The following is a 12,305-nucleotide window of genomic DNA, read 5'->3' on the forward strand; positions in this document are numbered from 1 at the left end:
GGCACCGGTGGCTGAACCCTGCGGCAGGTGCCTGCAAGCCTCTGCCCCAGCCCTGCGTCTCTGCGCGAGACCCAGGGACGCGCGAGGCGCTCGAGGGCTAGGACCCTCCACAGGGTGGGGGCACTCGGTGCGCTGCACCTGCAGCGCCCGCTGCGCCCACGCAGCCCAGACCCCCACGCACCGGCTGGTGAGCCCTTCCATGGCGGACTGGCACGAGCTGGCTGAGGTCGGGGGGCAGTGCCAGGCGCCCCTGCTATGAACTGATACCCCACCAGGTCTTGATTCGTGAGTCTGTGGGACCGGGAGGAGTCGGGCGGAGCCATGGAGCACTTGACGGTGAGTAGAGTGCGAAGCGTGGGGGTGCTGGAGGGTGAAGTATCTCCATCCCACCTTCTCCGATGGACTTACCGCGTGTCTGTCTGTTCACACGTCTCAGGAGGGGGTGACTGCTCTCACGTGATGTTTCCCTGGAAGTTTCAACAAGCTTTCATAGCGCATCAAAAGTTACTTAAGAAAAACATTTCATCTTTTGAGCCAGTTAAGACCAGCACGTGGCAGGGGCGTAGCTTTAGATGGGTGGGGTGGTGGGAGAGGGTGGGGTGCTACATCCCCCAATACATTTATATTCTGAGGAATATTTGGGTACAGGTATCTTCAGTCGGGTATGGTGAGGCGTCTGTCGGATTTCAGATGGGATTTTTCCATGCATTTTCACACACGAACTCAAACACACTCAAACACACACTCAAACACACACCCTCTCATCAAAGTCCTCAAAAATGTTGGTTATTATACAAAATATTGTTTCTCTCTCTTAGTACTCCTGCCAATCCGCATTTCTCTCCCCTTCCACTGCCGCCTAAGACCCTCTCATACACCCTGCTTGTTGCATAATGTATTTTAACATATATGTAGAGTTTTAAGTGGGATGAAAAACTTCTCTCAGAGGGGCAAGGCCGTCGTAATTAAGAGCGTGGCTTTAAAACACGTAAGATTGGCTAACAATCTGTGCTTAGCATAGTGAGCCGCCTGGAATTTTGCTGCTTCTGTCATTGCATCGAGATACATAATGCAAGTAACATTACACCTACAAAAAGCCAGGACTATTGGCTTTGCCAATGATTGTTAGTTGTGTAAGATACATAAGCAGTAACTATATATGTTCTGTATATAACATTGAAAATGCCTCAGTTCTGACAAGATGAGACTATGAAAGAACTATTCATCAAAGGCAGTGAAGGGTGGCACTGCTGAGGGTGAGGGAAAAGACGGGGAGACCGATAGGCAGGGCCGGTCCTAGGCCTTCTGAGGCCCCGGGCGAAAGGGAAGATGCGAGGCCCCCCTAATTGCATATTGCGTCACAAGAAGTGACATCACAGAAAGCGACATCGTAGTACTATTGATCTTATTTGGCATCACGGAAGCTAACTAATGTGGATATCAGTAACATTGACAAAAAGTAGAGGGGGTTGAAAACAGGTGAGCAAATATCAATTTATTATAAAAAGTAGATAAAATGAAATATTGCAATCAAACAACGTTGAGAGAATGAACACATAAAAACACAATTCCAGTGAAACATAAATAGAGTAACTCCAACTTTCTAGATTATTCCTGTTGAGTGGCTCCCTGTTATTGATTCATTCAGGAAAGGTCATGTATCTGTGTGTGTTTAAAGTGGAAGTATGCTGCAGATTCAAGGGGTTTTCAAATCACTGTTTTTAATTTGGTGTTAGAACTGTAGGAAGTGGTAGAGGCAGAATGGCAGGATTCTGATGACAATCTTCAAACTCCCCAAATAGACAGCACCATTGTTGTTTATATTTGGAACTTTATGGTGTTGTCCAACTTGGGGAAAATTGGGGTAGGGGTAGGAATGGGAAAAAAGAAAGAAATTGCCATCTTCATTTCGTGTCCTGTACGCATCTGGAGGTCACTGGTCGAATCTGGCCTTTTCGCCTCCATCCTAATACAAACATATACATATAACAGGTTATCATTATTGTTATTCATTCATCACAAACAAAGAAATATTACAAGGCAACAACACAAGTGTAACACTTACCAGCTCCTTCAATGAGTAGTTGGTGTTGATCCTCTGAATGCATGGAGAGTGGACATGCTCCCAAATTTCAAAGGAAACAGAGGGTCAAGAAAACACAGCATACATTTCACAGCTGAATCTGAAGGAGGAACAAAACAGGATACATTAAGTTGAACTCTGAAAAATTACACAGTAAAGAGCCCAATGAGTTCATTCTGACAGGACAATATTGAATAAGTAAACTTGTTGTGACAAATCAGTATCTTGTGTGTAGCACTACATGCTAAAATGTGATCTTCCTAGCCTTTCTTCTGCTAAAGGCATCAATCATTTCACTGTAGTCCAATGTTGCTGCAATATCTCCTTCTATTGAAAGAAGGGCCAATCCTGATAGTCGTTCCTGGGACATCGTTGAGCGTAAATACGTCTTTATCAATTTGAGGCGTGAGAAACTGTGTTCGGCAGATGCTACTGTCACTGGAATTGTAAGCAGAATTCTTAGGGCAAGCACACAGTTTGGATAGATGTCTTCCAATCTGTTAAAATAAATATACTGAAGAGCCTCTAACATGCCAAGTTTTTCAGGAAGGACTTGAGCAAGAAAGGAAATCTCCTGAAACAGTTCAATCCCATCTATGTCTGAAGATATAGCTCCATCAGCTGAGCTGTCTGACAGAAGATGATGTAGATCATTGCAGTGCTTTTGTAGGTCTCCACCTTTCATGTCTTTTAAGCTGGAAATATTATAAAGAAAGCCAAATTGCTTTTGGTGATTTTTTAGCTGCTCAAATCGTCTATCAATGCACACAATTGCTGTATCAACAAGAGCATTAAAAAACTTGATGCGAAATTGCTCTTTTGGGTCCGTGATTGGCATGTCCGCTCCCTCATATCCAAACATTTTCTTTTTCTTAGATATTCTTCGATCACATTTGAATTCTTTTTGAATTTCCAATTCATCTGCAAGTTCATTTGCTGATATCAATGCAGCTGTAAATCCTTGATGGCGATACTTTGTTAAGAATGTAAGTAGTTCCTGAACGTGTTTCACAGCTACATCAAGCTGCATGTTCTCACTCTGCATCAGTTTACTGACTGTGTTGATTCTCATTAAAATATCATACCATATGATCAAACATAGGAGGAATTCATATGATTCAAGCTCTGATACTAGTGATGTTGCTTCACTTCTGGTTTTCACATCTTTATCCATTTCAGACACCTGCAGAAGTGCTTCAAGTATTAAACTCATCTGAAATCGGACCGCTTTGACGCTTTCCAGACGGCATTCCCACCGAGTAGCAGAGAGGCTTTTGAGGGAAAGGGTCACTCCAGTTTCTTTTAATACATTCCATCTTTTTGTTGATGCAGAGAACAATGAGTAAAGTCGTTGAATAATACCAAAGAAGTTGGCAGCATATGTAGATGAAGCTGCAGCATCTCCCAGGACCAGGTTCCAATTGTGACAGGCGCACGGTGTAAAAAAAGCCCGTCTGTTCTCTTTTAAGATTCGAGCTTGCACGCCACTGTATTGCCCACGCATATTTGCACCATTGTCATAACCTTGCCCACGACAATCAGCAAGGGGTATTTTCAGTGCCTTCAGCTTGTGCAACAACGCATCAGTAAGAGCCAGACCAGTTTGCTCTTCAAGGGGAATGAATCCAATGAAATGTTCCTCAATAGTTACACATCCATTTGTAGAACTGACGAATCTCACAATAAATGTCATCTGTTCGGTATGACTCAAATCAGGAGTACAGTCAAGAAGCACTGAGTAATATTTGGCTCTTCGGACACGCCGTAGAATTTCTTTGAGAACCATCTCAGACATCAGCTCAATCAATTCATTCTGAATGTGTTTGCCAAGATAATGTGTATGAATCTCCTTTGTGGTAACTCTGCGAACATGTTCCATCATAACTGACTCAAATTTGCCTAAAAGTTGTACAAGCCCTAGAAAGTTGCCATTGTGGGGTTGGTTCAGCTGGTCAACACTGCCGCGGAATGCCAAGTTATGTTCTGCTAGGTACTGTGTAATTGCCAGGAGCCTCTCCAAGACATTTCGCCAATGCATCTTCTCCTGCTGGATTTGAGCAAGGTTTTGCTTATCAATAGTGCATTCCTTCCGCAGTCGAAGTTCAAGCTCCTTCCACTCCCTAATATTTTTTAGGTGCTCCTGAGAAATTTCATGTTCATGTAAACGCTGACCAAGATGATGCCAATCAGACAAACCGCTGCTCACAAGCTGAGTGTTAGTGAAGGAAGTGGTAAACAATTTGCAGCAGAAACAAAATACAGCATTTTTGTACGTTGAATACACCAGCCACTGACGGTTAATTTGCTGACCGTTACTCATTTCCCTTTTGAAAAAAGTAGGTTTGAAGGATCGATTTTGGGAGTCACGTGGGAAATAATCACATGCATTACGTCCAGCCTGGGTAGGTCCTCTTTCTACTAGGTAGCAACGTATTCTATCGTCTTGAGTAGTAGGCCATTTCCCCGGGTCATCATCAATGTGGTGGAAAAACTTTTCAGTAGTTTTGCTAGCAGTTTCATCGCTACCAGTCTCTGCCACTTTTACAATGTCCAGCTGCTGGGTATACTGGTTCTTTACTCCACAATCATAATATTCAGATGGCATATTAATTGTGATGTTAACTTGCTGTTGCACATCCGAGTTCCTTCGTATCTCTCCTTGGAGCTTGGAAGTGTCACTGCCTTTTTCGTGCTGCTGGCCCTCTGGTTCCTGTTCTTGCAACTGCGATACCTGTCCTTCTGTAACTTGCTGCTTATGTTCCTGATCACGTTGCTCGAAACTGGAGACTCTACTGGCTGTGTTAGTATTGATGTGTTTAGGATCTCGACCCAAGATGCTCTTCACCACTTTATTGTCGTACTGAATGAGCACACTAGTGGCAGTTGATGCTTGGTGCTGGTCCTGCGGGTTCTCTGGCTCCTGATTTTGGAACTGGGAGACTGCTGTGTTGGGGTTATGTTCCTTCTCATTATGCATCCCTCTTTTCATAAATTTAAGTAGCGAATGCCGCTGACTTTTATCTTCTTCAATCTGTTCCCGCTTCCTTTTCCTCTTGAATGCACCAGAGGCATGTTTCCGTCCATTGTCGCGGTCACGGCTTGCCATTTTTCCTTATGTTAAAAAGCTTGATCCTGCAGAATAAATGTAAAATTAAATACCATATTATGCTGATGTATTAGATTTTTCACCATTTGATTCTTACTTTTTATTCCTCGTTATTCTATGGATTTGTACTTCATGCTCCTTTTTATATTTCTGTACCATGTTTTCTCTTTCTATTTCAATAAAGCTTCCTAAACAAACCACTGGAGCGAATGGATAGAACTAGAGAAACCATTTGATGCTATAACAAGAAGAGCCAGCAAACTAGGAGTCCAGGATGTAGTCGCAGCGCACGGTGTTGGCTTCCTCGATTAGACCCTGGACCTGCTTCAGGGATGCGTATGCATGTGTGTGTATAAACACACAATGCATACTTATGCCAATAAGTGTCACTGCCTTTTTCGTGCTGCTGGCCCTCTGGTTCCTGTTCTTGCAACTGCGATACCTGTCCTTCTGTAACTTGCTGCTTATGTTCCTGATCACGTTGCTCGAAACTGGAGACTCTACTGGCTGTGTTAGTATTGATGTGTTTAGGATCTCGACCCAAGATGCTCTTCACCACTTTATTGTCGTACTGAATGAGCACACTAGTGGCAGTTGATGCTTGGTGCTGGTCCTGCGGGTTCTCTGGCTCCTGATTTTGGAACTGGGAGACTGCTGTGTTGGGGTTATGTTCCTTCTCATTATGCATCCCTCTTTTCATAAATTTAAGTAGCGAATGCCGCTGACTTTTATCTTCTTCAATCTGTTCCCGCTTCCTTTTCCTCTTGAATGCACCAGAGGCATGTTTCCGTCCATTGTCGCGGTCACGGCTTGCCATTTTTCCTTATGTTAAAAAGCTTGATCCTGCAGAATAAATGTAAAATTAAATACCATATTATGCTGATGTATTAGATTTTTCACCATTTGATTCTTACTTTTTATTCCTCGTTATTCTATGGATTTGTACTTCATGCTCCTTTTTATATTTCTGTACCATGTTTTCTCTTTCTATTTCAATAAAGCTTCCTAAACAAACCACTGGAGCGAATGGATAGAACTAGAGAAACCATTTGATGCTATAACAAGAAGAGCCAGCAAACTAGGAGTCCAGGATGTAGTCGCAGCGCACGGTGTTGGCTTCCTCGATTAGACCCTGGACCTGCTTCAGGGATGCGTATGCATGTGTGTGTATAAACACACAATGCATACTTATGCCAATAAAATGTCTTGGTTGGATAATGCACCTGCTACAGAGCAACTGAGGTTAAGTGACGTTCACCGATTTTGATCCCGGCAAGTTTACTTTGGGGTTAAAGTCTCACCTACTGGTCACAACATACTATACCCATAACAGTGCTCCTGGCGCTCATGTACTGGCTGCATGTAGGTACGCATGTGTGCAAACACCATAAAACACCTACACACTATAAAAATGTTCAGTGCGGAGAGTGCTAACGCAAACATCTGTGTATCATGCATAACGCAAACATGCATGCCCAGTTAAAGCTTAGGAGTTGATATACGGCTCGCAGAGGTGTGCTCTGATAGCCAGAAACCGGTCCTAGGATGCTTGATTCCGGTCCAGAGAAGACATGGCTTGGTAGTTCGGGCTGGACTGTTCTCATGAGGCACAGGGTCAAGACTGATTTGCATATGGCCATGTTTGAACTGGGGTGGCTTGGTGAGCAAAATAACGATGGACTAAACCCAGATCTGTGACTGGGGGTGAATGTTTTGCCATTGTGCATCATTCCGTCCATCAGCTTGTGTGTTTTGCTCTACCACACATAATACAGGTTACAGGTACAACCCCTGTAGGGTAACTAGCCTGGTTCGTGTACCTGCTGCAGAGATCTGTGTGTAAACTTTCGGTCACAAGTTCCGATACAAGTTAGAAAGCCCACCGCCATAAAACACTTGTTACAGTGATCTGTTTGTAACTACACACTACTCATCTGAATGCCAGCAGGACCACATCAGCCATTTTAACCTCTGAAAATAAACAAGAATAGTCCATTTGGACTGAGTAACCGCATTAGCTGATATAAATTGCTTGGTTGAGCTTTTATTATCTTATAAACAAAAGCAAATTTGTAACACCATTTCGTACCCAAAATTGCCTATTTTTTTTTTTCGAATTGGGATGTAACATACCAAGCATATTTAACCTATTCCCCATTCCGTCTCTACGTGCCCTCCAAACTCAAAGTCTCAAATACGTCTTTAAGCGTTAAATATAAACAAGCATTTACAATGCAATGGTGGGAGCGCTATATAAGACCTCACAAAAAAAAAAAAAGTTAGAGCTATTGGCATTGTAAATGACAAAATTTGTATTTATGTGTTGGTTTTGAAAACAGATAAATAAATGGCATCGTCATTTACATTGCCATTAGCTTAATATCTGTAGTCACTCTGCAGTCCCTAGCACTCCATAGCACTCCCTAGTCACTCTGCACTCCCTAGTCACTCTGCACTCCCTAGCCCTCCCTTGCACTCTGCACTCCCTTGCACTCTGCACTCCCTAGCACTCCCTAGTCCCTCTGCACTCCCTAGCACTCCCTAGCCACTCTGCACTCCCTAGTCACTCTGCAGTCACTCTGCCCTCCCTAGCACTCCCTAGTCACTCTGCACTCCCTAGCACTCCCTAGTCACTCTGCACTCCCTAGTACTCCCTAGTCACTCTGCACTCCCTAGACACTCTGCACTCCCTAGCACTCCCTAGCTCCCCCTAGCACTCTGCAGTCACTCTGCACTCCCTAGCACTCCCTAGTCACTCTGTACTCCCTAGTTATCCTGTGAGTTTCAGCCCTTCCAATGAACAATGGGCCAGGAAAGGCAGGGCGAGGGTAAAAAAACAGAGCTTGCTATGACAAACACTTGGCAGAGGTGAATGTGTTCCAGAGGCATGCTCGGTACCTTTCTCCAATCTACACAAAGTATCTTACAGTCTCCTACTTCCACAAAACCAGTCCTTACCACTCCTTTTTTAGTTATATAGCATAGCCATGCTAGCTTTACCTTTAAGAGGTCAACATCAATAGTTATGGCACTTGTCACTATTGGGGCTTTTTTTTGCTCAATCTTGTGATGTATTGTAAGAACTGCCTGATTTGCAATAAGCAGCTATTCCTGATCCACATTTTAGGGCGATTCCTCTCTGGTTGTGAAAGACTTATTGTGAGATTACAAGGAGCATAGAAGGACTTGCAGCCCACCCATTTATTTCCATTGGCCAGCTTTACTGTCACTCTTGTTTACCTGCTTCCGTTTGAATGGCTTGCCTTGCCCATCTTATGTCTATCACTCCCCTGGAACATATGCAATTTACTTTTACCCTTCCACTTCTACTTTTAAGGAATTTCTTTCTTCTTTTTTCTCAAGCCCTCCAAAAGAATGCATGTGTTTTCAAGCTGTCTCCCTAGTGTGCTTCTCTTCCCCTGTCATGCTCGATGTTGCTCTTTCAATCCCAATTGCTTCTCTCCCTCATCCTTTTGTGATGCACTCACAATTGTGCTCTTCTCCTCCCTTGTTGCTTTTCAGCCGTGTGCTTCTCTCCCCATCTCGCTGTTCCTCTCTCTCTCTCTCGCATGTTTGCTTTCCTCCTTCCATTACCCATGCCCTCCCTGTTCCAACTCGGATTGCAAAATAAAAGTATTAAAAAAATGTTCCTGAGTCATTTTGTAGGTGTGCAAAAGCATGGTGCACCTACATTCAAAATGACGGAGCCGTCATAGGAATTTTATTATTAATATTCTTTAGCTATGCTGCACTGTAGAGCCGGGTTAAAAGCCATTGGCAATAACAAATAAGTCACAAAATGCAAGACCTGTTGGCTTTGCCATTAAATCGGTAATACCGAGCACAAATCTGGAGTGGATGGGATACTTAACGCATTGACTAGGGAAACTTGAGGGCTTTGCGGAAAACCGTGGGACAGCGAGCAGATGCGAGCAGGAGTGTGTATGAACTTTGGGAGGGGGGAGTGGCAACTATTCAGAGACCATCTCCACATTCTGAAGTGAAGCCCTCACAAATAAAGTAACATTTTTTTTCAAATTCATGGGGTAGAAAGAGGTTTAAGTCTCGCCCTATGAAACGTAAGCGCTTTGCCCGACCCGTATGGACTCCTTAAACCAGACATTTCTCTATAAATTAAAGCTTTTTGCTTGCCAGAATTTGTTGGCACACATACAAAAACAAAACACACGTTTCAGAATGCAAACGTTGATATCTACAACATAAACGTTTTTATGGTGGGGCTACTGGGTAAACAGGGTGCCACCTTCTTGACTTGTTAAATATGTCAGGCATTTATTCCACATGCGCGGAAACAAACTGCAAGATGAGACCTTTCTTCCTGTTGTACAAAAGGAAATTACAGCCATGCCTGCTGTCAAGGATAACAAATGACTTAACGCCAGTTGATCTGGCTGCTCCCTCCTCCCTTCACCCACCTCCTCTTACCTGTGTCCGGCTGGTGCTGCCAAGAAACAAAGGGGCCTCCGTTGCCTGGAAACAAAATGCAGAAACAGAGCCTAGAATGGCCGGTACTTATCCGAGGCGCTGCCCCACCCCTGACATTGTGAGCCAACATAATTGCTGGCCCAGCTGTTATGCCGCCCCCAATCCGTTTGCACCTTCCCCCACCTGCAATGTGATGTGATCAGGTGAGGCAGGGGGCCCTGTAGTGAGCTGTGAATGTGTGCCTTTCACGGGGGCGCGATCAGGCGAGGCAGGGGGCCCTGTAGTGAGCTGTGAATGTGTGCCTTTCACGGGGGCGCGATCAGGCGAGGCAGGGGGCCCTGTAGTGAGCTGTGAATGTGTGCCTTTCACGGGGGCGCGATCAGGCGAGGCAGGGGGCCCTGTAGTGAGCTGTGAATGTGTGTCTTTCACGGGGGCGCGATCAGGTGAGGCAGGGGGCCCTGTAGCTGTGAACGTGTGACCTTTCACGGGGGCGCGAGGCCCCCTGAGCGCGAGGCCCTGGGCGGCTGCCCACACTGCCCATGCCTAGCGCCGGCCCTGCCGATAGGGACCTGTCTCAGCCCCTGCTTTTAAGAACTGCTGGTTCTGCCAGCATGATTGTTGCGAAATCTGAAGTTTACACCCCCAAATCCTACTAACCAAGCTACGCCCCTGCTCATAGGATTTTAAAGATTATTATATGATTGACTGCAGAAGTACAAATAATGATCGTGCCCGGACTGGAAACCGAAACCTGCCCTGGCAAACTGCTCAGCTGGCCCCTGGGGGGATCGGGGTGCGGCCAAGCTGTTTGCTAGGGCCAGTTTCGGCCGATTTTTGTTACCGGGGCCGATATTGCCGGCTCCTGCTAACACAATCGGCCGCCCAGGGGCCCAAAACCGGCCCCCACCCTGGCAGCCCACCGGAGAAATGCCTAGTGCCCGCTACGGCCAGTCCAGCCCTGCTAATGATCCATACGCCTCACTGGGGACGGGGTTCTTACAAAAACATTTGTTAAAACACATGTTCTGCCGGTGCACACATTTGGAAGTATGTAGCTATAATACGGCATTAATGTAGGATAACCGGGTCAATAAATCACCAGCAACAATCATTTTGCCGTCCAGTCTTAACTGCTCGTTACGAATTATGATAGATATATTTCACTAATAAATATTGAGAAATATAACAGTTTGTGATTGTTTGTTACTTGTATGTTGCTTTCAAAATTCATATTAACTAAAGTTATTGCTCCCCTGTATGCTTATGTTTCCATATGTGTGTGTGTTTATATTTATGTATTACTATATATATATGTATATGTATATGTATTACTTAGTGGCTCTCGCCTCTTGAGTCGTTCTATTTAGGTCACGTTTGCAAAGAAAATTCCCTTTTTTGTTTTGGTAATAACTCTGGAGCCCTCTGACGAATCGTCACGAAACTTTCCCAAAAAGTGCTCTTCTTTGCCTACTTTGTGAATGAAAAGTTTTTGGGTGATCCGTGAAGTGTGGGTGGGTGGGGGGAGGGGATAGAAAAATGGGGGTCCCAAAACGCCAAATCCCCATTCTTTTTCCATGGACATTTTTAAGAAGCACTACTGCAAAAACTGCTGAACAGAATTACACCAATTTGGCAGGAAGGTAGATCTTGGTCCAGAAAGTGTGTTTTTGTGATTTGGTATAAATTAGTTCAGTAGTTTTTGAAAAATTAAGGATCAAAAATATTTGTATATTTGGATGGTTAGATTGGAGGGACTTTCACAAGAGTCCATCAAACCCAATTAAAAAAAATAGAGCATTCTGATTGGCCATTTGGGACTTTTTTCCCCGGGGCCAATTCATTATCATGGGAGACAAGATCTCATGGGAGAGAGCACTCGGATTGGCGAGTGCTCTGATTGGCTGCCTGCAACAGGAAGAAAAATGTTGCAGGCAGCCATTACTGGACTCAGGGACTTAATCTTCTGTCCTGAGTAGAAATGTAAAAAACAATATAAGGGGGCAGTGTAAGGATACCCTTCCCCCGGGCCAAGTGGGGTGGTCCCAGAGGGACCCCTTCTGGGACCAAAATAAAAATGTAGTTTTAAAAAATGCAGCGATCCCGAATGGCGGCTGGGGAGTCAAGCAGAAAGTGGTCATCCTCTCCCGATAGTTCTGGGTCCAGGAATCCTGCTAAAATATATGATAGTTCTTTAACTGGTAAGATGTTGAATATCTGGGTGATGTAATCGAAGACTTTATTCCAAAAGTTGTGTAGCATAGGGTACAATAGGAGCATTTGTGATAAGTCTCCTGTTTGTGAGTTGCAGTTCCAGCATTGTGAGGTCAAGTGTTATGGCAACAGTAGGGGAGTTGAGTAATTTTGCTTTTTCGATTGCGTGGCAAAATATTCTGGTGTTGTCACTGGACAACCTGTTTTAAGAATCCTGTTTGTGAGGTATGTATAAGTATAAGTTTAGCAATTTGTTTTTGAATTCGATTGGATAAGATCATGGCATATATTTTGCAGTCCAGGTTAATGAGTGAAATTGGTCTATAATTCTTTGTCAGCACTGTGTCTTTACCCTCTTTTGGGATGAAAGTAATTATTGCTTCCACTGGGGTACCCATTATTTTCCCAGAAGATGCAAATTGGTGATAGAGGAGTAGTAGTGGGTCACAGGTGCTCTTC

The 12,305-nt window shown here is 44.4% G+C and overlaps 2 protein-coding genes across 2 annotated transcripts in view; one reads left to right on the forward strand and one right to left on the reverse strand.

Annotated features, from left to right (window-relative positions):
- The window catches only part of XNDC1N (XRCC1 N-terminal domain containing 1, N-terminal like), a 369,152-nt gene that overhangs the window by 145,591 nt on the left and 211,256 nt on the right, over nucleotides 1-12,305 (forward strand). The window lies entirely within an intron of this gene.
- Nucleotides 1,556-10,038, reverse strand: LOC144773552 (zinc finger MYM-type protein 1-like). The gene is made up of 3 exons (XM_078658643.1): nucleotides 8,049-10,038; nucleotides 2,066-3,929; nucleotides 1,556-1,966 (listed from the first exon to the last, which is right to left on the reverse strand). The coding sequence occupies exons 1-2, from the start codon at nucleotides 8,076-8,078 to the stop codon at nucleotides 2,328-2,330; spliced, it is 1,632 nt and encodes a 543-aa protein (XP_078514769.1). The 5' UTR covers nucleotides 8,079-10,038; the 3' UTR covers nucleotides 1,556-1,966; nucleotides 2,066-2,327.

The sequence above is a fragment of the Lissotriton helveticus genome, chromosome 8 (genome assembly GCF_964261635.1).
Source record: "Lissotriton helveticus chromosome 8, aLisHel1.1, whole genome shotgun sequence".
Classification (NCBI taxonomy): domain Eukaryota; kingdom Metazoa; phylum Chordata; class Amphibia; order Caudata; family Salamandridae; genus Lissotriton; species Lissotriton helveticus.

Excerpts from the sequence above, each read along its gene's own strand:
- LOC144773552 (XM_078658643.1), bottom strand. The coding sequence starts at position 8,078 with ATGCCTCTGGAACACATTCACCTCTGCCAA. Across the intron at positions 3,930-8,048 it reads AACACATTCACCTCTGCCAA|ATTCATACACATTATCTTGG; the intron begins GTGTTTGTCATA and ends ACCACAAAGGAG.